This window comes from Dromiciops gliroides, chromosome 2 (assembly GCF_019393635.1).
Source record: "Dromiciops gliroides isolate mDroGli1 chromosome 2, mDroGli1.pri, whole genome shotgun sequence".
NCBI classification, from domain to species: Eukaryota; Metazoa; Chordata; class Mammalia; order Microbiotheria; family Microbiotheriidae; genus Dromiciops; species Dromiciops gliroides.
The window spans coordinates 52,553,620-52,579,432 of record NC_057862.1 but is presented as its reverse complement, the minus strand read 5'-3'; the positions used below and the strand labels follow the sequence as shown (position 1 = coordinate 52,579,432).

General features: G+C 39.9%; 1 protein-coding gene across 5 annotated transcripts in view; it reads left to right on the top strand.

Moving 5' to 3' along the window:
- MICU1 (mitochondrial calcium uptake 1) overlaps positions 1 to 25,813 on the top strand; it is a 238,752-nt gene that overhangs the window by 125,576 nt on the left and 87,363 nt on the right. For all 5 annotated transcript variants that reach the window (XM_043987836.1, XM_043987835.1, XM_043987834.1 and 2 more), the window contains 2 exons: positions 10,366 to 10,448; positions 20,786 to 20,983. In XM_043987836.1, the coding sequence (XP_043843771.1) occupies positions 10,366 to 10,448; positions 20,786 to 20,983 (281 nt within the window). The remainder of the gene's footprint in view (positions 1 to 10,365; positions 10,449 to 20,785; positions 20,984 to 25,813) is intronic.

Sequence of the window (25,813 nt, the reverse complement as noted above, 5' to 3'; positions counted from 1 at the left end):
AATTGTATACGTATAAGATGTGTACAGGATAAATGGGAAATAATCCCAGAGGTAAAACACCAAGATTGAGGAGGAGTTGGGAAAGGCTTCTGCCAGAAGGTGGGGTTTTCACTGAGAATTAAAGGAAGCCAGGAAGTAGAGGAAAATGCAGAGGGAAGGCATTCCAGGCCCAGGGGATAGCCAGTGAAAGTGCTTCAAGTTGAGAAATGGATTGTCATGTACCAGGGACAGTAAGGAAGCAAGGGTCACTGGATCATAGTTAAGTACCCTTGTAGTTTACTGCCTCTGCAGTGTAGCTTAATGGTGGTATATAGCAGCTTAGCACTTGGAACACTCATCAAAAATAGTCATTAATTCATTATTCATCAAAATTTTATTAATGTCTTGTGTTTTTACATCACCTACATTTATCAGTATATTCCTTTCTCTTCCCAAAGTTTAGCATAACTAATAAAATGTATCAACAAAGTGATACTGGCAAACTACAATCTGCAGGCTAAATCTAGCCCATTACATGTTTTTGTATAGCCTACAAATCTAAGAATGGTTTTTACATTTTACCCAAAAATGTACTTTAAATCATAGACAAAATTAATGTAACTAGGATTAGAAGGAAAATGGTTCAGGGAGATAAAATTTATATCACATTTCTTTGCTAAGAGTTTGGTATCCAAGATATAGAAGTGATTAATACATACATTAATATCCATACACACACACACATATATGTATATGTGTGTATATACATATGTGCATGTATGTGTGTGTGCATGTGTGTGTGTGTGTGTGCATGTGTGTGTAACACTTTGGCCATTCCCTAGTAGATAAACAGTCAAAGGACATGAACAAACAGTTCTCAAAATAACTGCAAAGTATTCACAACCTTGTGAAAGAATGCTCTAAATCACTAATAATAAAAGAAAGGCAAACCAAAGCAGCCCTGAGATTTCACTTCACACCCTGCAAACTGGCCAGAATGACCCCAAAATGGCAACAGTCAATGTTGGAAAAATTGTAGAATGATAAGCACATTCATACATTATTGGTGGAACTGTGAAATGGTACAGCCATTTTGAAAAGCAATTTGGAATTATACAAATAAAGTGACCAACCTGTCCATGCCCTTTGAACAAGAGGCTCCATTTCTAGGCTTATACCCCCAAGGAAGCCATCGATTAAAAGAAAGTCCCCAAATACTCCAAAGTGTTTATACCAGCACTTTTTGTGGTAGGTAAGAATTGGAACAAAATAGATGTTCATCAATTGGGTAATGGCTAACAAATTATAATACATGAATGTAATAGCATATTACTGTGTTGTAAGAAATGATGTGTGGTGAATACAAAGAATCCTAGAAAGATTTCTGTGAACTGAAGCAAAGTGAAGTAAGTGGGGCCAAGAAAACAATATACATCGTAATAATACACCAAAAAATCATAAGTAGATATAACAAAATTATAATGAACAAGTGGGACTCAAATAAAGGGGTAAGAAGATACCATGATCTGCCCCTATGTGGAGGTTGGAGGCACACAGGTGTTACACATTATACAGGTTTGGGGACTTTTTCAATGTATTGATCAGTTGTGCTAATTTTTATCTCTCTCAAAAAATATTATTTGTCATATTGGATGAACCTCTGGGAGAAGGAAGGAGAGGAATAACTAGGTATGTGATGTAAGATGATATATGATGATGTAAGAAACAGAAAATATCAATTCAAATGTATTTTAAAATTCTTAACTCATATACCATACAAAAAAATAGGCAGAGGGCCATATTTGACCCAGTATTTGATTTCTATGGTTTTGTTGTTCTTTTCATTTATATTATCAAAGTCACATATATGATTTCATGGTTCTGCTTACTTTGCTTTGCATTAGTTTACATAGATACATGCTTTCCTATATTCATATTCATCATTTCTTGCAGCACAGTTATTGTTTAGCCATGCCACCAAATAGTGAGCATCTACTTTGTTTCCATTTCTTTGCTACCACAAAAAATGGTGTATTAAGTCTGTTCTGAGCATAATGAATTGCCTACTCTCCTGTTTATTTTTCTACATACATAACATACATAGGCATTGAAATATACACTCACAATTTTTTTACATTACAATGAATGTGAATTTGGTGTGTGGAACAAGCTGTATGAAAATGGCACAGCTATAAAAAGAAGATTGTCTTGATTTTTACTTTATTTACTGTCAGGGGCCTTCCAAAACCCCTAACAATCTTTTTGATTTTTCCACTTGTCGTTCTGAGTCTTGCTTTTCAAGTATACATTTTTTGCCAGAGACAAAAATAGAGTGCCACAAGCTTCCTCATCCTCGATGGCATTACATGGGCAAGAATCAATAGTAGATATTATTGCCAATGCAGACACTTCAGGCCAAGAAAATGAAAGGCCAGAGCAAATCTTGACTCTGGTTCCTGTGTTGTAGGGGAAACTGCAGTCTGTCAATCATTGCACATACCTAGTTGTGCATGTACATTATAGGTGAGCCATCCCTGAGCGTAGTTATTTTCTGTCCCACTGCTAAATGAATACAAAATATTGAAATAGGATGTCACATAGCTCTATGAAAAGGCACACCAATCCCTGCTGATTTATTTATACCATACTAAGTATTTGTATAGCACTTCATATTTTTTCAAACATTTTGCATTATTTTTATTAGAAGTAGGAGTGAATTTTACTTACTGTGTTGATGTTAGAAAAATGCTAAAGAGTCTGATATGACTTTAACAATGGAAATGGATAGATTAGCATGTAATATCTGGAAAAGTGGTTACTAAAATGAAATCTGACTTCAAGTATATTGCTTAGTCAGTGAACAAAGCCAAGAGACGGTAAACTCCTTGAGAGCAGGGTCTTTGAGGGGTTTTCTTTTTATTTCTAATTCCTAGCTCAGTATCTTGGTCATAAGCAGTGTTGGATTGAATAGAAAGGAAACCTGTCTGGTGTTGTTCACATGTTTTGTGTGTTCATCATAATGAGGCATAAGAAATCTTTCATTTGTACAGGCACCATTGTTTCAAGATAGAATAATCAGGGGCAGCTAGGTGGCGCAGTGGATAGATCACCAGCCCTGGATTCAGGAGGACCTGAGTTCAAATCCAGTCTCAGACACATGACACTTACTAGCTGTGTGACCCTGAGCAAGTCACTTAACCCTCATTGCCCTCCCCCCCCCCAAAAAAAGAATAATCGATCAGTTTACAGGCATTATGTCTGGAAGCAGCTAGGTGGCTCAGTGGATAGAGACTAGCTTCTTAAACTGTAGGTTGTAAATGTGGGAGGGGGTCACGAAAAATTTGGCAACAGTAAAAGGTTATGTATACCTATTTTATATAACTATATACCTGGGATTACATAAAAATTTCACAGGTGAGAAAGAGTTGTAAGTGGAAAAAGTTTAAGAAGCACTGGGCCTAAAGTCAGGAAGTCCTGAGTTCAAATTTGGTCTCAAAAACTTAGTAGTTGTAGGGCCCTGGGCGAGTCATTTAACCTCTCTCTGCCTTAGTTTCCATACCTGTAAAATGAGGATAATAGTAGCACCTACTTCCCAGTATTGTTGTGAGAATCAATTGAGATAATATTTGTAAAGTGATTTTGTAAACCTTAAAGCAATATATAAATGGTCATTATCATTATTGTTTTGAGCATCCCCACAACCTTATGAGTAGGTGATTGCAGATATTATCTCCCATTATATAATTAAGGAACCTTAGAAGTAGGATTAGAACCCACGCTTTGAGAAAGCTTGGTAGCACCGGCATAAAGTCATGAGGACTAAGTACATTCAGATCAGGCCCCTGACACCAACTGGTTGTGACTCTAAGCAAGTCACTTCACCCTTCTGCCTCAATTTCTTCAACCATAAAATAATAGCACCTACCTCACAGAAATGTCTTGAGGATCAAATGAGATAGTAGTTGTAAAGGACTTAGCATGGACCTGGCATATAGTGGGTGCTTAATAAATGCTTATCCCTTCCTTTTCTCTTTCCCACACCTCTTCTGACCCCAAGTCTTGCACTGTGTGAACAGTGAAATATGCTGCCATTGCATTGGTATTGTACCTCTCGTGCATGGAGGTATCCAGCTAACTGCCTCTTGAGGACTGCTAGGCTGTTTAAGAATTCCAGCTAAAAAACAAAGCTCTCGGGGCAGCTAGGTGGCACAGTGGATAGAGCACTGGCCCTGGAGCCAGGAGTACCTGAGTTCAAATCCGGCCTCAGACACTTAACACTTACTAGCTGTGTGACCCTGGGCAGGTCACTTAACCCCAATTGCCTCACTGGAAAAAAAAAACAAAAAACAAAAAAACAAAGCTCTCATCTGTGTCTAAGTTTTATGATCTATCTCATTTTCTCTCATAGCTTCCTTCTAAACTAGGAAAAGGGCAACTAATATTTCCCTTTGGTTGGTAGAGAAAACACACAGAGAAAAGAATAAACTTCATAATCAGTAAACATTTATTAAGTGCCTACTATGTGCTAGGAACTGTGCTATATGCTAGGGATACAAAATGAGGCAAAAACAGCCCCTGTCCTCAAGGAGATCCCAATCTAATGAGGGAGAAAACTGCAAATAAATATATACAAACAAGCTATACACAGCATAATTAGGAAATAACATGGGAAAGCATTAGATTTAAGTGGGGTTAGGAAAGGAAGGCTTCCTATGAAAGGCGTGTTTTTAGTTGAGACTTAGAGGAAGCTAGGGAGGTCAGTATTCAGAGGAGGGAGACAGGCAGACCTCCCGGCAGGTATTTCAGTGGTCCAACTATGAGGTGATATGGGCTTGCACCAGGGTGGGAGCAGTGTCAGAGGAGAGAAGGGGGCATATTCAAGAGAGGTTGAAAGATGAAATTGACAGGCCTTGGCAACAGCCTGGAAATGGGGGTGGGGGTGGGGTGAGAGAATATAGCAAGGAATCCAGAATGACTCCCGGGTTGTGAGCCTGGGGGACTTAGGGAATGGTGTTCCCTTCTACAGTAATAGGGAAGGTAGAAGACAGGGAAGGTTCACGGGGAAAGATAAAGTGTTATGTTTTGGACACATTGAGTTTAAAGATGTCTACTAGATATCCGGTTCAAGATGTCAGAAAGGCATTTGGAAATGTGAGGTTGGGGCAGGAAAGGGAGATTTGAGAATCATCAGCATAGAGATGGCAGATCACCAAGTGAAGTAGTATAGAGGGAAAAGAGAAGAGGACTTAGAATAGAATCCTGAAGGATACTTATGGTTAGAGGATGTGATTTAGATGAGGATCAGCCAAGGAGCCTGAGAAGGGGTCAGCTAGCAAGGAGGAGTACCAGGAGAGCCACAGTGTCAAAGGCTGCACAGAGGTCAAGGAGCATGAGGACTGAGAACAGGCCGTTGGATTTGGCAACTCAGAGGTCATTGGAGAGCAGCTTCAGTGTACGAGAAGGTCAGAAGATCAATTGCATGGGGTTAAGTCCACTTCATCATGTGAAACAGGTAAAGGAAGAGATAGTGGCAAAAGGCATATGAGTACTGAGATGGGGAAGAAGGGAAAAGGGCAAGCTCATGGCAAATGACTTCAACTTTTTCTTTAAAATATGAGGCAGACTTCTCAGTTGAGAGGATGGGAGGAGAGGCAGCTGTGAGAGGTTTGATGAAGGATGAAAAGATTAGAAGAGCTACTGTGGAGATGGAGCTAGTAAGGAGGTATAGTCAGATTGCCTGGCATCAGTGAGGGTTCAGTTGACGTTGTATAACATAAATTTGTAGTGGATAGTCAGAATGGTTGCATGATTTTCTTCACCTTCATTCAACAGCATGTGTGGGGTTGAGGTAGCGAATGGTGGCAGTGATCCAAGGCTGAGGCTTGGCAGGGCGTGATAAGCACAATGATAAGGAGAGGCAGGTATTCAAGAGAGGACAGCGTAGAGTTGAATTCATTCAACAAGGGGTCAATAGGGGAGAAAGAAGAGAGAAGAGTGGCTAGGGCAGGGGAGATGGCCCAAGAGAGAAATGGAGGAGGTCAAGGGATTGTCGGTCATGGTATAGATGAAGAGGAAGAAAAGGCAGAAGAGTAGGTGAAACAACAGTCCATTGTGGTTGAATAAGGGGGTTTGGGAATTCTTGAACATGTCAGTGGTACATGATTGAAGATATGACCATCTTTTGTGTGTGGCTGAAGTGCATGGAGAAGTAGTTCATGGAAAGTGAGTAAGTTGAGGAACTGAGTGGTTAGGGTGTTTGAGGGACAGTTAATATGTAGGTTGGAGTCCCTTATCTAGTATGAAGACAGGAGTTAGATTGAAAGATTGAAAAATCGTGAGCCACCTACTAAACTCATGGAAGAAGAAAAGGGAGTGACAACAGCTGCCAGGTTTTTGATTGGGTGCTAGATTTGAATAGCATGAACCTCAGAAGAAAAGAGGTCACTGAGTGATAGAGGAAGGGGGAGAACCTGGAAGGGGTAGTGGGGAGCAAAGAGTATCCCAACTACTCTTCCTTGACCAGAGAGCTGGGGAGGATGAGTGCAGGTGCCTCCAGTACTGGATGGGGGAGGTAGAGAGACTCAGGAAGCAGGAGCCAGGTTTCAGTAAGAGCCGGTAAGTTGGAAGAAGGGGGAAAGGAAAAGATTTAGGATGAAGGGAAGTTGTGGCCTATGCGTTGTTGTCAAAAATCAGTCAGCAGCAGAGCCTGAACTAGTGCTCCTTGGTTTAATTAGTTCCCATTAAAAAATAATTTGTAAAACAGCCATCAAGTTTCTGAGATAGCTAGAGTTCTGGCGTTGTTAAATATTGAATTTACAGCATCATAGAATTTAGAGCTAGAGAGGACTTTAGACATCATCTACTCCAACCTCCTAATTTAACAGATTAGGGAACTGAGGCCCAGAGAAGCTAAGTGACTGGCCCAAGGCACCACAGATAGTAAGACGGAGCACGCCAAGATTCAAGTTCATGAATTCCAGCTAAATACTAGATTCTACTACAGCCCAGCTTTTACAAGGATGTTCACCCTCCCTCCCCCACATACACACAAACACAAACACTTTAAAGAAACTTAGGACAGAACAGCACTAACTAGCTTTCACAACATTTTAGGGGTCACATAAGTGACATGAGGCTGAGCTCCTAGTAACTGTCAAATGGTGTATCTGAAGATATACCCTGATTCAACAGAAACTGTATAACAAAGTTTTCTTATTCCATAGTATGTTAATTTTTGCTTTTTGTTCTATGAGCTTTTAAAAGAAATGCCTCCATTAGTTACTGGTGTCAGTAACCTGCTTGATTTGCTAATGGTTCTTAAACAGAATAAAACCAAAACATTACAAAACCATTTTGTCATTAGAAAGAATGATGTATTCTAGTTAGCAAGCATCCACCTCAGCCCCAGTTGTTACAGTTGTAGTCCCTAGTAACCAGCCCCAGCATAGTCTGGGTTGCTGTTATATAGTGGTATTTCTGTAATCGTCAGTGGAGAGCTGGTGAATGAAGGCAAGGGAGATCCGTGGTGTGCAGCAAAGCTAATTTCTTCTTCACAGGATGCTCCTTCTGTCCTTTGCTAATAGATTTTTCTTCCCTTGAACGTAGGTTGTGTGTGAATACCCAGACAAGTAGGTTTATCTGTCTCCAGGTACACCTTGAGCTTTTGAGAACTGTATTTGGCAAATGGTTTTCAAGCATCCATTTAAGGAGGGAGAGGAAAATTACAGGAGTATTGCCTGTCACTGTATTCCCAGACAGCGTGTCATTATACTTGAAGCAAGCCTGGTTTTTTTTTAGAAGGCTTTGCTGACAGGCTTAGCAGATGAAGATTGAATAGGTAGGGAGAACTGGCTGTTTATTCCCCAGGGAAGCTTCTCCATTTCAGGTTGGCAGGGCTTATGTGAGAGTTTGTAACACCACTGCCCTGGCCTGTTTTTGTACATGTAACACCAAAGTTGAGAATTCAGCCTTTAGAGCCATAAGCACATGATGCTTGAATGAAAGGCACAGAAGGAAATACCAAGTGATCATATGAGCAAGGGTAGGATCAAAGAAGCAGGCCGGTGAATCTCATCAGACAGCATAGAAGCTACTCTTGTTGGTGGAATAAATCTGGCACTTTCCATAGAAGGGAACATTTTAACTGAGTTGTTCGATTAATAGTAAAAAGTTTGGTGGAGCTGAAATTTTAAGCAGAGATTCTACAGGGGTCTTTCTCTGTTGCTGATGAAATCAGTTGTGAAATCATATTGACAAGCTCAGAAATGTTTGCATCTTGATCTTGATCCGGCCTTCCCTCCCTGCCATTTGGCCATGCTTTTCTTCATCTCATCAATTTCCTTGCCTTTTTCCCACAATGTCTATTATTCAACTCTCTTCTTCTCCTTGGTCTTAGTTCTCTTGCCCTTTTCCTCTCTGCAGATTTTTTCATTTCCCACTTTACTGGGAAGATAGCTGTCAGGCACATCTTGCCCATTTTCTGAGCTCCATGCATGACTCTATCTCTTCTCTCTTCTCTCTCCCTTGTACAAGCTGCTCCTTGTGCCTCCATCCGTTGGACCTCCTTGTTCCTTTCCTCCATACACGCAAAAACCCTTATGCATGTATGTTTGCATCTTATATTCCCCCGACTCCTTGAGGGCAGGACCTATCTTGCTTTTGATTTTATATGACCAGCACCTTGTAAAGCGCCTAACACATTGTAGGTCCTTGCTAGCTTGGTGAAACTTTTCCTCTTTTAGAATTTTAGCTCTGGAAGGCCCAAAAAGATGTTGTGACTTGCCCAGGCTAATTCAGTTAGTGGGATCAGGCCTAGAGCCCAGTGGAGTAGTATGTTACTTAGCTTCCTTTTAGTCCCAAACTTATAAAATATGTAATCTACAAACATCACCTCCATTTTTTCACCCACCCTCCTAAATCCCCTGTAATCGGTTGTTCATCCCCTCCCTTCTGATTGGCCAAGTCCCTTGCCTTTTCTCCACCACCATTGTGCTTGGCAGCATTTGTCTTTGACAGCCACACCCTCCTTGAGACTGTCTTCCTTCAGCCTCCGTGATTCATGTCATCTTGTAATACAGCTTAGAATTCAATAACTGAATAAAGGAAGAGGGCCAGACAAAATGGTAAAGGGGTTTGAGAGGGAGAGGTTATGTACTTGTGGAGTGGGGGGACCAGAGAACATTTTGGAGGGCATGGAGATGGGGTAAAGGAGGACTCCATGTCTATTCCAAATATCGAGAATGGTGTTTATAAAGCTATGGATTTAGTTCAGCTGTTGAACTAAACTGTAGAAATTGTAAACCATTGCAATAACTCTTGGTCCCCTTACCTCAGGCCTCTCCCTCCTCCACATAGTTGCAAAAATTATATCCCTGAAACCCAGGACTGACATTGTCACTCACCTGCTCAGGACTCTCCAGTAAATCCTGTTGCCTCAAAGACTATACAGACCCCCCTAGCATTTGAAGCCCTTCACAACCTAAATCCAGCATGATTTACACATGAAGGGTAAAGGCAAAAGCAAATTAAGAGAGCATAGAATCGTTTTTCTCTCAGATTTATGGAAAGAGGAAGAATTTAGGACCAAAGAAAAGATAGAGATAAAACAAAATCTAAAATAGATCATTTTGATTATATAGAATTTAAAAGGTTTTGCACAAACAAAAGTAATGTAACCAAGATTATAAGAGAAGAAGAAAACTGGAAAAGAAATTTTGAAACATGTATCTCTGATAAAGGCCTCATTTCTCAAATACTGCTTTCCTAAAGACTGTATTGAGCTGGACAAGAGATTCTATAATAGCTGGGGCATATATCCAGCTCGGTATAATCTTTAGGAAACCAAGAAATAACATAAGTATCATGGGACTAACCTAATCTTAATGAATAATAATTCACATTTATATATATGATTTATAACTTAAAAAGGGTTCCTGCAAGCAACCCTGTCAGGTAGCACAGGAAATGTCATACTCATTCCCATTTTATGGATGATAAAACTGAAGCCCAGAAAAGCAGAGTGATTTGCCCATAGTCAATACAGCAGCTAAGTATCCTAGCCCCTATTTGAGCTCCCAGGTCTCCTGACATCAAGTTCATCCCTTTTTCTACTGTACCACATTACCTAAAATTGTCTTGGTGGCTGAAGGTACTAGGAAAGAAAATAATGAGAGACCAGGCCTTCCAAGTGACATCTTTGCTTAGCCAAAGTAAAAGTTCAGTTCAGGCTGTTAAAGGAACTATTGCAGAAAGGAGCCTTTGTTGATATAAGATAATAGTAGTGCTTTGGAACCTATCCATTCAGTTTCTAGTCTGTTCCTGTTGCTTAATTTTTTTAAGTAAGTTGATTGACTCATTGGCCAATACTTCTAATCTCTTTGCCCACAGCTCCTCAAAGGAATTTTGAAATTGCTTTCAAGATGTTTGATTTAAATGGAGATGGAGAAGTAGACATGGAGGAGTTTGAACAGGTAAGTCTTTCTCAAGAACCTCATTACTTAAGTGGTTATCACATTGCTGAGCACCTTCAATTGATCAGTCAGTTCATAAGCATTTATTAAGCACCTGCTTGTGGCAGGTACTTGTGCTAGGCAGCAGTGGGGATGTGATTCCAAAAAATATAATACTCTCCATTCTCGGGGAAGCTAGGTGGCACAGTGGATAGATCACCAGCCCTGGATTCAGGAGGACCTGAGTTCAAATCCGGCCTCAGACACTTGACAATTGCTATCTGTGTGACCCTAAGCAAGTCACTTAACCCCAATTGCCTCACCCCCCAAAAAAATATTCTCCATTCTCCAAGGGCTTTCCTTATATCTATGAATAGGTGCAGAATATATGTGTATATATAACATCTATAAATAGGTACAGCATAAATGCAGGGTAATTAAAGTGGGAGGATACTTGGCACTTGGGAGGATTGGGAAGGGTTTGTGTAGAAAGTGGCTCTTGAATTGCATCTACAAAGAAGACGTGAATTCAAGGGGGCAGCTGGAGCGGCTGGTGCATTCCCAGCAGGATGTTTGGCCAGTGCAAAAGCACAGAGATAAAAGATGAAGTGCTATGTGTGAGGGACAGAGAGAGAAGGTCAGCTTGGCTGGACCACAGAGTAAAGAAACGAGAATAGTGTCTAATAACACTGGAAAGATAGGTTGGAGCTAGGTTGTTAAGCTTTAAAAGCTAAACAGAGGGCTTTATATTTTATTCTGGAGGCAGTTGGAGTAGGTTGAGTAGGGAGTCATGTGGCTAAGTCTGTACTTAAGGAAGATCATTTTTACACCATGTAGAAAGAGGATGGACTGGAATGGACAGAAACATGAGGCAGACAGACCCATGAGGAGGATGCTCTAATCTGAGGTGAGAGATAGAGAGGCTCTGGACTAAGGATGTGTCTGTGGGAGTGGAAAAGAGGGGTGGGATGTAGGAAGTGATGTGGAAAGAGAAGCTGTGGGATTTAGCAAGGGACTGGGGTGATAGGGAGACAGGCGAGGGATAACAAAGGTTATAAGCCCAGGAGACTGGCGGAATGCTGATGCCTTCAATAGAAGCAGGGAAATTTGGAAGGAGGGCAGTATTGGGGGAAAAGATAATGAGCTGTCTTAGACAAATTGAGTTTGAGATGTCTCCAGGACATCCGGTTTGAATTGGTAAATAGGCAGTTGGAGATGGACTGAATCTCATTCTGACTTCCCTCGGATGGGTTCTGACCAAGAACCACATATGGAAACAGGCCTAGTTTTTAAGGTGCCAACTATATGCAGTCACATAGAATTTCTCCTGTTTTTCTTGATTTTTTTCACTCTGCTATGGGAGGCATTGAGGTGAGCATATTGCTGCTGACAAGTGTGAGACTAGGCCCATATTTCTAGCATTTTCGCTTATACTCAGGTTCACACAAAAAAGTTCACATTCACTATTGTCTTAATTTCTTAGTATTTCTTCCTTCTCTTCTCTTATGTGAACCCCTCTACCTCAAGCTGTGCAATTAAATTATTTTCTTAAAGGATTTCTGTAGGGGAAGGAAAACCTGACACTTTTCCTTTAACTGTTGTGGGTTCCCGCCTGTGGCAGATTTATGTATGATGCTTCCTCAGAAATCCAGTAGAGATGATTATATTTTCACAGTTTGCTCTTGGCGACCTAGGAACATTGCCGCTATAACCTCCAGCAGTCAGGAGCAATTTCACATGGCCTTGGCAGCCGTGGCAGCTTTCCATAGGCTCTTGTCTCTGCCAGGAGATATTTCAAAGCAGGAAAAAAGTAGGGGGAGCATTATGCAGAAGGGAGCATTTTTCTGTTCTTCCAGAATACTTTGGGGGAAAGAAGACAGGCTATGGAAGTGTGTATGGTATTTCCTTAAAGTAGAAAAGATATGTAGCACAGAGACAAGGATTTCAAACAACCCAAACAGGTTTTCTAAGATCTATAGATTTGTAGCAATTCTCTACCTCCACTTTGCTTTCAATTTAATTCAAGAAACATTTAATCAGTTAATAAACATTAAGTACCTACTATGTGCCAGACACTGTGCTAAGTGGTGGGGAGATTAAAAACAACAACCACAAAACAGCAAAAGATATTACCTGACTTCAAGGAACTCACAATCTAGTGAGGGAAACAACACAGTTGAAAGGTGTCACCTGGTATAGGGGCATGATGAAGTTTAGAGGAATACAGTTGGCTGGGAAATTAAAAGATGGCAGCCTCAGACACCTTCCTTAAAAAGAGGGCCTAGGAGGAGCTCTCCACCATCCACCCTCTACCCTTGCCAATGAGAGAAATGGGCTACAGGAAGATGGAGTACTGAAGAGGCGTGAGTTTCAGGGCTGATGTGATCTTGCAGGATGATGAAATTCCATGAGTCCACAAGAGTGGGGGGAAGCATGAAGGCGGGCTGGGAAATGATGACATGGCAGACTTGGGTACCCTTCTTAAATTGAGAATGGAGGAGGAGCGCCTACTGTGTGCTAGGCTATGTACTGTGTACCATCTGCTGTGTGTTCATACAAAAAGTGAATAACTAATCCCTGCCCTCCAAGTGCTTGCATTCTACTGAAGAAGTTTGGGGTGGGGTTTTTTTGTTTGTTTTCTTAAAGACATGTCCCAGGGCACCAAATTATAAACAGTAGAACTCTTTCTTTAGTCACCATGCCTCATTCGTTGCCTTGTTTTACATCTTTCACAGTTACTTTGGGAAACATGCTAAGGAGGAGAATTGACAGCATTGCCCTAAAAACAGAAAAATTCCATCTCCCCAGCAATATAGCTACAGACTCTTCCCTTTTGGGATCATTTATCATCTTGTTTCCTTGGAACAAAGAATTATTCTGATACCTGTATGATTCCTCCACCCCATCAACTTAGACCCATTCATTCAATTAGAAATCTCTAGAGGAAAGAAAGATAAATCTGTTGAAAAATCAGTGCAGATGTCCTCCTCATTGCTTTCTTAACTGGACTGGGTTGGACTTTTTTGTTCAGCTAATTCACATTAAAAAAAAATAAGTATCAAAGACTAGAACCATAAGAGGAAAACACATAATTGCCAAATGATAAGAATCCTCCAGAGTCATAACACCGATTAAAGAGGAGGTCAATGTGCTTTCACTAAAACATAAAGTAATTAGCACTTTGAATGTCAGGGCCATAGAAGACAAAAGAGCTGAATTCAGAGTTAACAGGAGGCTCAAAGGAGTTTTTAAATATTTGTTTCTGATAATCCTAATTGGAAACAATATGATGACACAGATTTTAGACGGTTTTACCTTTCATAGCAGGATGTTTTGTTTTTTCTAAATTAGTTCCAAAGTTGCAAGTCACACCTTCCACAAAACAATTACAGAAATGTAAGATGTGCTTTTGAAACTAGCAGTATCCTCATTGCTAACTTTGTACATGAAATCATTATTGATCATTCATCAAAGTAATTGACTATTGTACTAAACACATATCCCTCAATGAAGAAAAATATTGGTTTGTGGAAAACAACACATTGTTCATTCATTCACCATTTGTTAAACATTTATTAGGTATGGTAATGTACAATGTACTGTGCTTGGTTCTGAAAGAGATCCAAAGATAAGTATGATGTTGTCCCTCCCTTCCAAAAGGTCTCTGTTGGAGGCAATAAGGTGCATACAGATAGAGATATACTTTAGTGCTTTCAAAAATTGATTGCTTCATCAGTATTGATATTTCATAAGTTACTGTGGCCAGAAGACTTCTCCCCTTATGGCCAGGCTTTTCATGGCTGAACTTCTCAGAATTTACCCTGGTCCTTGGTCAACAGTCCATTGGTGGGCCTGTCTGTATACAAAGCCTTTCCAGCTTAGTCAGACCTTCCAGAGCTTATATTCTGATGGCTTAACTTTTGGGTCTTCTCCATGCCCAAGTAGGTGCCAGGGAGTTCAGTGAAGGTCATCTGTAGCTGGGGGAATCTGGAAAAGCTTTATGGTGGAAAAGGAAGAGAAAGGACACAGAAGAAACATTTTCTAGCACATTAATGTTGATAGAGTTGTTATGGTCCCTCATCTCATTTAATCCACAGGGAGGGTGTAAATAGGCAGAGATGGATGAGAACTGCTATGGGGATAGGGAAGTGCCAGATGTGTTGGATGATTGCGGTTTGCCCAGCTGCAAGAGGGGGAAGTAGTGTGAGGAAAAGTTTAGTTGGAATCAGATAGTGGAGGTATCCTTGTATCCTAGGCTAAGAAGATTGGACTGGACTTGTTAAGCAATGGGGAGCCATTGAGAGTAAGGCGATCCAACCTGGGAGAATGGATCATGTGAGGGATGTGAATATGCCCATTATGGGAAGAATCCATTAGAGGGGGAGAGGGTGTGTTCAAAGGGGCCCATTGGGAGCCTAGTGTGACGATCAAGGCAAGAGGAACTCTGGCTAGAACCAGTGTGGTGATAGTGGGTTTGGTAAAGAGGCGGAAGTTAGGAACCTCAGCTGCATTGAATTCTCTTGGTGATTCTGGAGAGCAATTTGGAACTATGTCCAAAGGGCTGTGGGGCTGTTCATACCCTTTGACCCAGTGGTACCATTGCTAGGTCTGTATCCCAAAGAGATCATAGAGGAGGGAAAAGGACCCACATGTACAAAAATATTTATAGCAGCTCTCTTTGAGGTGGCAAAAAATTGGAAATCAAGGGAATGCCCATCAATTGGGGAATGGCTGAACAAGTTGTGGTGTATGAATGTAATGGAATACTATTTTGCTGTAAGAAACAGTGAGCAGGAAGATTTCAGAGAAACCTGGAAGAACTTACATGTACTGATGCTGACTGAGAGGAGCAGAACCAAGAGAACATTGTACACAGCAACAGCAACATTGTGTGATGAACAATGGTGATAGACTTGGCTCTTCTCAGCAGTGCAATGATCCAAAACAATTTCAAAGAACTCATGATAGAAAGTGTTCTCAACATCCAGAAAAAAGAACTGTGGATTATGAATGTAGATTGAACCATACTGCTTCTACTTTTGTGCTGTTTTTTTTTTTCTTTCTTTTTTGAGGTTTTCCCCTTGTGCTCTGATTCTTCTTTCACAATATGACTAATGCAGAAATATGTTTAATGTGATTGTACATATATAACCTATATCAGAATGCTTTCCATCTTGGGGAGGAGGGAAGGAAGGGAGGGTGAGAGAAAAAATTGGAACTAAAAATCCCATGAAAACAAATGTTGAAACTATCCTTACATGTAACTGGAAAATACTAAAATACTTTTATTTAAAAAAAAAAAAAGAATTCTCTTGGTGAAATTATGCAGTGCCATGAGAATTTGTGGGAGGCCTAGAAACAGAGAGAGGGAGAAGGCAACCAAAGAGGAGCCTCAGAAATCTCTTAGAGTGCCAACCACTGAGTGGCTTGTGGGTCATAGTGGTCTCACCTTAGTCTCAGCTGAATTTTTTGGATTTCGGACTCATACACTCTCTCTTCAGCTTTTTGCTGACATGTTGAAACCCTAAGGAAGTCTCTTCACTATAAAAGGAGCTACCGACTTCAGAGAAATACCTCTTGAATACCATGTTGAACAAGATATGGCTCTAAATAAAGCTATCTTTTACCCTAAGGAGTTTTGGAATAACACATACAAAAGCTCATAGAAAGAAAAACAGTGAATAAACGTAAAATGCTTTATGTTCGAAAGTGTCTTATATTGAGCTATTTCTTTTTTCCCTTTTTTACTTTGTGCTCATCGACTATATTTGAAAGTGCGATCAGATTTCAAGCATTAACCTTCTTTCATAAGGTATTAGAGTGGGAGGGGGAAATGGCAGTATTATTGGTAAGGAATTATAGTGTTTTTAAAAACCATATAGACAGAGTTTTGTCTCAGATTTTAAGACTTTCAAGCATCTCGACATTTTTGTTTGATTTCCCAGTTAAATAACATGTTTTCTTCTCTGGTAGTGTATTCTTTTTCCTAAGTATATGAAAAAACCTAAAGGGAATCATCAGTATGAGTGAGGAACATTATACATTTGTCATTATGCACCTGCAAAGTTAATGTGGTATAAAGCATAGTAATAGCTAATATTAATCTTTTATCTTGTTTTTCCTAAATCTCTTTGATCACATGCAGAGAGTCAAAAGGTATTAATCATCTACTCTATGATTTACTGACTGGAGTGAATCAGTGACAGAACCATTTTCCCAACTCAGTTTTTAAGATGATCACAAGACAATAAATTTGATAAAAGTTAGTTTATAGGAAGATGTGAAAATAAAGCAAACCTCGCGTAAGTTTTTAATTGATAGGGTACCCAGGGTCTCATCAAACTGAAAATTACCAATTGTGTGAAGGAGAAAAAGAAACTGAATTTTCCTCCAAAGATGCTATCTTCTATCCGCAGGGATGCTTGGCCTTTAAAAGAGGCAAGCAATTTAAACTGGGAGTAGACAAGAGAAAGAACCAAGTGATTTAGTTCTAAGCTTCATCTTTTTTTGAAAACAATTAAAATGATGAAGCTGCAGTGCTTTAAAGTATCACCTAAAAACTCTTCAAGGTGAAAAATTATTACCTTGTTAGTAATTGTATTAACATATTTATATAGTGCTTTATGGGGCAGCTAGGTGGCCCAATGAATAGATCACCAGGCCTGGAGTCAGAAAGATCTGAGTTCAAATCCAACCCCACACACTTACTGGGCAAGTCACTTAACCTTTTTGCCTCAGTTCTTCATCCGTAAAATGGGGACACACTGGAGAAGGAAATGGCAAACCACTCCAGTATCTTTGCCAAGAGAACTCCATGGACAAAGTCCACAGTGTCATGTAGAGTTAGACCTGAACAACAACATAGTGCTTTATAGATTATAAAATATTTTATATCCATTGCATCGCTTGGCACTGACAGTAGTCCTTTGAGATAGGTAATAGTGATATTAGTATCCCCATTTTTAGATGAAGAAATTGAAGTACAGAGGGGTTAAGCATTTTGCACCAATAGTAAGTTTCAGATTCAGGATTTTAACCCTGGTCCTCTGATCCAAGCCCAATATTCTTTCTGTCATATCACAGTTGTTGAAAGATAAAGATGCTGCAAAAAATTTCCCAACTCTGAATCAGCTTCTAAGGAAATGAAGTCATCAATAATCTAATATAAAGTTCTTTGTAACCAGAAATACTTCTCTTCTACAGGGTAAAGGTCATGTTCTTTTAAGGTCACACAGCCCAAATAATTACCAAGTAATCATTTTTACAGATAGGGGGTTTTTTTGTTGTTGTTGTTGTTTTTTTTTTTTTGGTGAGGCAGTTGGGGTTAAGTGACTTGCCCAGGGTCACACAGCTAGTGTTAAATGTCTGAGGCCGGATTCGAACTCAGGTATTCCTGAATCCAGGGCCGGTGCTCTATCCACTGCGCCATCTAGCTGCCCCTTTACGGATAGGTTTTAATCCTAGACTGCCTTACCCCTGCTGCCAATACCTCCTATGCCAATCCCTTTTGTCATCACTTGTAAGCTTAGGGAATGGCAACTAATTTTAGCAGCCTAAATAAAGCATTATGAAACAAATAAATCTGTCATTTAAAAAAATAACATCATTTTCCTCATCCAGATATACTTTTTATTATTTAAGCCACTGGTATGCATAATTGAAAGTTGATTATATATTTTAAATCATTAAATTTCTTTGTATGCCTGCAGTACAGTTAGGCATTATTTAGCCCAATGTGGTAGAAGGGGCACCAGCTTTGGAGATGCAGATCTGGATTCAGGTCTTTATTCTGCCATTTAATCTATGTGGCCTTGGAGAAATCACTTCTCCTTCTGAGCCTCAGCTCCTTCATCTGAAAAATGAGGGCAATCGGATTTAGAGCTGGAAGGGACCTTAAAGATTGGATTCTCTAATCCAGCCCACTCATTTGAGAAATAAACACAGTTATGCTGATTCATAAAGATTCTGTGAGTATTGAATAAGATACTAACACATATAAAGCACTCTGTAAACTATAATGTGCTATATGAATGTGTCATAAGTAACTGTTTAAAAATTTTTATTTAGAGGGCAGCTAGGTGGCGCAATGGATAGAGCACCGGCCCTGGATTCAGGAAGACCTGAGTTCAAATGCAGCCTCAGACACTTAACAATTACTAGCTGTGTGACCCTGGGCAAGTCTCTTAACCCCAATTGCCTCACCAAAAAAAAAAAATATATATATATATAATTTTCCCCAAATTACATGTAAAAAAAATATTTTTTCACATCTTTTTTTGTTTGTTTTGTTTTTTGCGGGGCAATAGGAGTTAAATGACTTGCCCAGGGCCACACAGCTAGTAAGTGTCAAGTGTCTGAGGCCAGATTTGAACTCAGGTCCTCCTGAATCCAGGGCTGGTGCTTTATCCACTGCGCCATCTAGCTGTCCCCACATTGATTTTTTTTTTAAACTTTGTGTTCTAAATTTTTTTCCTCTCTCCCTCCTCAACCCTGCCTATGAAATCAAGTAATTCAACATAAGTCATACATGTGCAGTTCTGTAAAACATCTTCACATTAGTCAAGTTGTGAAAGAAAATAGACAAAATAACTTTAGAAAGAGGAGCTAACAAATAAAATTATGCTTCTGTCCTAAGTAACTTTGATCACTTTTTGCCTTTTCCATTCTGCCAGCATTCACTTAGCGTCTGCTTTAGGCGTTAGGCTTTAGGCGTTAGGCTGGTTGCCAGAGACACAAAAAACAAAGACTTCTTGTCCTCAAGGAGCTAACCTCCTACTGAGGGAACAGAGCACACAGATGACATGAAAAGAACGAGAAGCCACAGGTGGGAGGGTCAGCAATGACACCACACAGGAGGGGACAGCTGAACCAAGTCTTCCGGGAACCCAAGAATTCTGAGGATCAGAGGGGACAAAGGTGTGTATTCCAGGCAGGGGGCTGGGCTGACCTATGTGAAGGCGTGGAGTTGGAAGACAGAACGCTGGCTCGGGAGAACAGCTGGTCGACCAATCTGAATGGAATGCAATGTGCATAAAAGGAAGCAATATAAAATAAATATGGAAAGATGAAGTTGCAGCCAGATTGTGGAGGGCTTTAAATGCTGAGAATTTAAATCAAATGAAATAATATTGATAAAGCACTTAGCACAGTGCCTGGCACGCAGAGGTGCTTAGAAAATGCTTGTGCTTTTCCATTCTACCTAAACTAAGAAGTTGGTATTTTATCTCAGAGGAAAAAAAGGACCCACTAGAATACTTAGGGGAGACATTTGTCTCCTGTCTTCCATTCCTCTCAGTCCAAACCCAAGTGATGTATTGAGACCACTAGAGGATTAATGATAGTCTTCCCAACACTAGAAGCCTTTTATTACCCAGGTCAGTTAAGGGACTCCCCTCATTGTGAGTAGAAGGTTATTTTGGGTCTGTATGAAATGTTGGTTTCAGGGTTCTTTTTTTTAATTCTCCACAAATATATGGTTTCCACCTCTGAAGTTAAAACAAAACATACCTTCTCTCCCCCTCCCCCTTTTAATGTCATTACAAATCTTAAAAAGTGAAGTGATGTTTTTCTGATTGGCTCTGTAAAAACTATCATTTCAACATTTTACAATGTTAATTATTCTGAATGACTGTGTTCCTCTCTGGTAATGTGATAGAAAAGCTGCAGTTTGAAGGAAGCATTTTCCATCTGAGAAGCTAAAGTTCAATGTTTAAAGCAATCTCAGGCTTTCCCCCTAAGAATAAAAAAGTAAAAAACCACTTTAATTACTTGCTTAGGTTAAAGATTAATTATTCCAAATAGCTGTGTCCTCTCTCCAAGTGCTTGACTTAGAATCTCCCCTTCATGATTGAATTGGTTCCCCTTTCCCCTAGGAGAATTCTAAATCACTAGCTTCATTTATCATTGCTAACAAATGTTCTAGTCTCCTGGAGATTTAAAGCATTTGGCTGTAGCTGTACCTTTCCTCCATCAAAACTGGGCAAGCCATGAATCCAGGAGTGAAAGGTTTATTGACATTTCTGAAATTCTTGAGATAAGACATTCCTTTGAACATAATGGTTTCTCCCCTCATTCTAACTTGCTTGCCAAGGACTTTAAAAAGAATACTTGAGGGGGCAGCTAGGTGGCACAGTGGATAGAGCACCGGCCCTGGAGTCAGGAGTACCTGAGTTCAAATCCGGCCTCAGACACTTAACACTTACTAGCCGTGTGACCCTGGGCAAGTCACTTAACCCCAATTGCCCCACCAAGAAAAGAAAAGAAAAGAATACTCCTTTCTGAAGAGAGCCTCTCTAGGATCACCCCAGTTATTGCCATTACCATGATGATTTGTTCTTTTCTTTTCTAAACTCACTTAGGTTCAGAGCATCATTCGTTCCCAAACCAGCATGGGCATGCGTCACAGAGATCGGTCCACCACCGGTAACACCCTCAAGCCCGGCTTGTGTTCAGCCCTAACAACCTACTTTTTTGGAGCTGATCTCAAAGGGAAGCTGACCATCAAGAACTTCCTGGAGTTTCAGCGTAAACTTCAGCACGATGTCCTGAGGTTAGAGGTTAGTATCTGCTGGCTTTGGGGAAATTGTGACACTGTCCTTTAAACGCGTACTAAGGCCTGCTGGACCTCAAAGCTTTTGAGCCAAGAAGGCAAATATACTCAAATTCTCCATATTTTTAAGAGCTGATTGGTTTGAAATTCATTAGTCATAAATCACCCAGCAATAGGTAGAAAATACCATGTTCTGGAAAATGCTCTGAAATGTGATTTTGAGAGGAAAGGGACAAGAAACGGCCAAGGAATGAAAATTGTAGTGAGTTTTACTAAATCACCAGGTCGGTCGGTAAAATAAATAAATAAATAAATGTGAACAAGGTGTTTGAAATGTCCTTTCTGTACATTTATTGTGTGAAAGCAGCAGGGGGGCAGGGAGAAGTACACAGAAAATATATGGGTCTTTTTGTATGTCAAGTCTACTCAAGGCATAAAACAGAAGGGCACAAAAGGGTCAGAAAAACCTACTGAGGAGCAGGTGTCTTGTAGAGCTTTTTTATAACTACTTTAGATCCCAAGAAATTTCTCAGGGAAAGGGAAGACGCCTTGACTTTTCCCATTCTGCTTAGATTTCCTGATGGCATGTTTAGCCACTGATCATCATTGGAGTCTGAGTTGATGGCCCCCCAATGGAACAGGGTTGGCTGTGTGCATAGTTCCTTTAGGATTGTTTGCTTCATTTCCTTAAGCACTGTGGGGCTGTAGCACCTCACGGTGTGTTACTTTGGTACTTAAGACAATTGAAAGGACCAGTTACTGATGGAGAGGAATAGAATTGTGGGTAATTGGCAGAACATGACCCCCAGTGCCCAGCACACTGTCTGGTACATAAGAGGTATAATAAATGCTCAGTGGTTGATTGATTGACTAACAATCCAAAAGATAATTACACTTCGCTTTGGGATGTATCTGTGTGCCTGATCATGAATGTGGATATGCTTTAATGTTCATGGGGTCCACTTGAAAATAATGAAGAAACATCATGAAGACATGACTATAAGCGGAGTTGAAAAACTCTCATCTTCATCCTAACCTCTCTCATTCAGCAGACATTTTAACATTTCCTGTGTGTAAAAAGCATCCCTCTGCCCCTGTGACATACTGGAAAGAGGCAGGTCATTTCGTCTGTCTAATACAAGGAACCAGGCCTCTCCCCCAACAAAGAAAGTACTTCCCTGCTGTGTGCAACATAATAAATGGTGAGGTGTGCAGTGAAAGGTTTTCAACAGAACTACAGCAGAAAGCGTTTTCCAGTAAAATTAAAGTTGATGAGAAAACCATCATAGCAGACTGTCTCATTGCATTTCCAGGCTTTACTGTAACTATTGATGTTCTTTACAGGACAAGCAGTTAAGCAAAATAGTGTGGTTACTGTCAATTAATTTGAAATAAAAATGTGTCCTATAGACAAATCACATTTTAGATGATGGAGTTCATTCAAAGGAGCTTTAAAGACCAAGACTTGGGAAACTGCCCATTTCGGAATACTAGTGTTTATTTCAAAACGAATGAAAGGCTAAGGTTATTTATCAGAAATGATTGAATCTCATATTAGTACCATTTATTTGCTCTAAAAATCAGAAAACTTAGCTGTGAAATTGAGTGAGGTTTTTTAATCATTGTATACCCCACAGTGCATTAAACACTCGATAAGTATTTGTTTAATTGAATTGAATTGACTTTTATTGTATAAGCAGCTAGTTTGATACTGAGTACAATGACAGTATGCCAAGTGCACTGTATAGAAGAAATATACAAAAAGGCAGCTCCTACATTTTTGAAGAAGCATGTGTATTTCAGGGATATGTTAGCAAGAGCCAGAAAAGAAAGGCCTAGATTTCACCAAGTTATTTTCACAGAAGAATTGGCAAGGATGAAGATACAGGACAGATTCACTGTTTGCAAGATTGAACAACAAGATTTGACAACATATGACAGTGTGTGCGATGATGCCAGTGAGGAGTCCAGGATGACAGCAGGTTGCAGGCCTGGGTGACTGAGAGCCTAGTGGTGCCTTGGACAGTAAAAGGAAAGTTGGGCAAAGGGGAGGGTTTGGGGAGGAAAGAAAATAAGTTCTCTTTCAGACATATTGAATTTGAGATACATAGGAGACATCTGGTTTGAAGTGTTCAAAAGGCAGTTGGTAATGAAGGGCTGCTGTTCAAATGAGAGGTGAGAGCTGGAGTTATAGATCTAGGAGTCATTGTATGTAAATGGTACCTGAATGCATGAAAGTTGATGAGTTTACCTAGTGAGATGACAGAGGAACTGAAAGAAAAGAGGATTGAGGCTTTTGCCATAGATAAAGAACCATCCGAGGGAAAATAGTACAAAGGCCCAGAGACCAGAGATGGGGGCAAGAAGGGAGCATATCAAGTAAGCTGGTACTGGAGGTCAGTGTGGTCAGATGTGTGCAGGGGAGTCATGTCTAGAAAGACTGGAAAGATAGGGGCAGCTAGGTAGCACAGTGGATAAAGCACTAGCCCTGGATTCAGGAGGACCTGAGTTCAAATCCGGCCTCAGACACTTGACACTAGCTCTGTGACCTTGGGCAAGTCACTTAACCCTCATTGCCCCATACACACACAAAAAAAGAAAGACTGGAAAGAAAAGGCCAGCTGGTAAAGACCTTTAAATGCCTAACAAAGTGTGGGAAAATTGGAACACTAATGCATTGTTGGTAGAGCTGTGAGCTGATCCAACCATTCTGGAGAGCAATTTGGAATTATGCCCAAAGGGCAATAAAGCTGTGCATACCCTTTGACCCAGCAATCCCACTTTTAGGTCTTTTGCCCAAAGAAATCATGGAAGGGGGAAAGGGACCCACATGTACAAAAATATTTATAGCTGCTCTTTACGTGGTAGCAAGGAATTGGAAGTTGAGGGGGTGCCCATCAATTGGGGAATGGCTGGACAAGTTGTGGTATATGAATACAATGGAATACTATTGTGCTGTAAGAAATGATGAGCAGGAAGAGTTCAGAGAAACCTGGAGGGTCTTACGTGAGCTGATGATGAGTGAGATGAGCAGAACCAGAAGAACATTGTACACAGTATCATCAACACTGAGTGTTGATCTACTGTGATGGACTATATTCTTCTCACCAATGCAATGGTACAGAAGAGTTCCAGGGAACTCATGATAGAAGAGGATCTCCAAATCCAAGAAAAAAAAAAAGAAAGAACTGTGGAGTATAGATGCTGATTAAACCATATTATTTCTTTTGTTTTGGGTGCTGTTGGTTTTTTTTTTTCTTTCTATTTTGAGGTTTTGCATCACTGCTCTGATTCTTTCTCTTGTAACAGGATTAATGCAGAAATAGGATTAATGTTATGTGTATATATATGTGTGTGTGTGTATATATATATATATATCTATATGTATATGTATAGAGATATATAGATATAACCTATATCAGATTACCTGCTGTCTAAGGGAGGGGGGAGGGAGGGGTGGGAGGGAGAAAAATCTGAAATTGTAAAGCATGTATAAACAAAAGTTGAGAACTATCTTTACATGTAATGGAAAAAATAAAATACCTCATACATTAAAAAAAAAAATGCCTAACAAAGGCATTGCTCCTAGAAGTGACAGGAAACCTTTGGAGTCTATTGAGTAGGCCAGTCATAGGGTGGGAGGGGAGAGGAGGGTCACACAGGAAGATCTGCACTTCAGGAGATCACTTTGACAGCTCAGTGGTGAATTGGAGCGGTGAAAGACTAAAGGTCCGGAACTATGGGGTGGTTGGTCTCCGAGTGGTGAGAGGGGATGTGTAAGAGAATTGTTACTGACCCTTCCAGCTCTGAAAGTCTTTGATTCTATGAATCTTAGAACAGTAACAAGATGGTATCTAGATAGTTAAGGTTTGAGAACACTTGGCTTCCACACTAGGATGGGAAGGATGCCAGCCCAGAACGGGATAGAATGCTAGTGAGGTAGAAAAATTGGATTTCTCACACACTCAAAAAGTAATTTTTCAAAATTAAGTGAAAACATGCTGATTGGAAAAGGAACTTGTCCTTTACAACATTTAGAGCCTTCAGTAAATTGGTAGATGTACTATAGGCATTAAATAAATGAATGTTGGATGAATAAATCTAAGGTCTGAGATTCCACATTGACAAAATCATGGAACACTGGAAATTGAAGAAATCTAAATTAGAGTTCCCTGGTTGTTAAAACATCTGGAAAGAAACAGTAATTTCTTTAAAAGATAATCCTTCTTTTCAAAGTTTTAGTAATTTCTTCCCACATTGGGTGTGAAATATAATGTTATCACCATAGCCAGAAGGAAAATAGAAGTTTATTGCACCTTAATAACTCTCTTGTGAGTCAGAGACTTCCATAATTCTTTCTTATTCCATACTAGTTTTGTTTCATTGTTTAATTATACACTTTTATTCCATTTTGAAGTCTCATCTTTCTTCCCCTCTCTTCCAAATATAATAGCTTTAAGATTGAGTATAGGCAGTGTGGCTCAGTGGAAAGAGTATTGAATTCAGACTCAGGCTAGAGTTCAGGTATCAGCTCCAGTAACTTTTTAGCTCTGCGACCCCTTTGGCAGTGTTACGTACAGTCTATGGACTTCTTAAAAGAATGTTCTAAAATGTATTTTAAATGTAGGATTACAAAGAAAACCAATTCTATTGAAATACAGTTATAAAAATATTTTTAAGTTTACAGACCCCACCCAGATTTTAACAGTTCCTGCCTTAATATCTCTGTCTCTTCCAGACATTAGGATTTTATAATTTTTCTCAAAATCAGGTTACTTTTTTCTGACTTTGTGAGAGAAGCTTGTTTTAGACTAATTCTCTGCATTTCAATGACAGA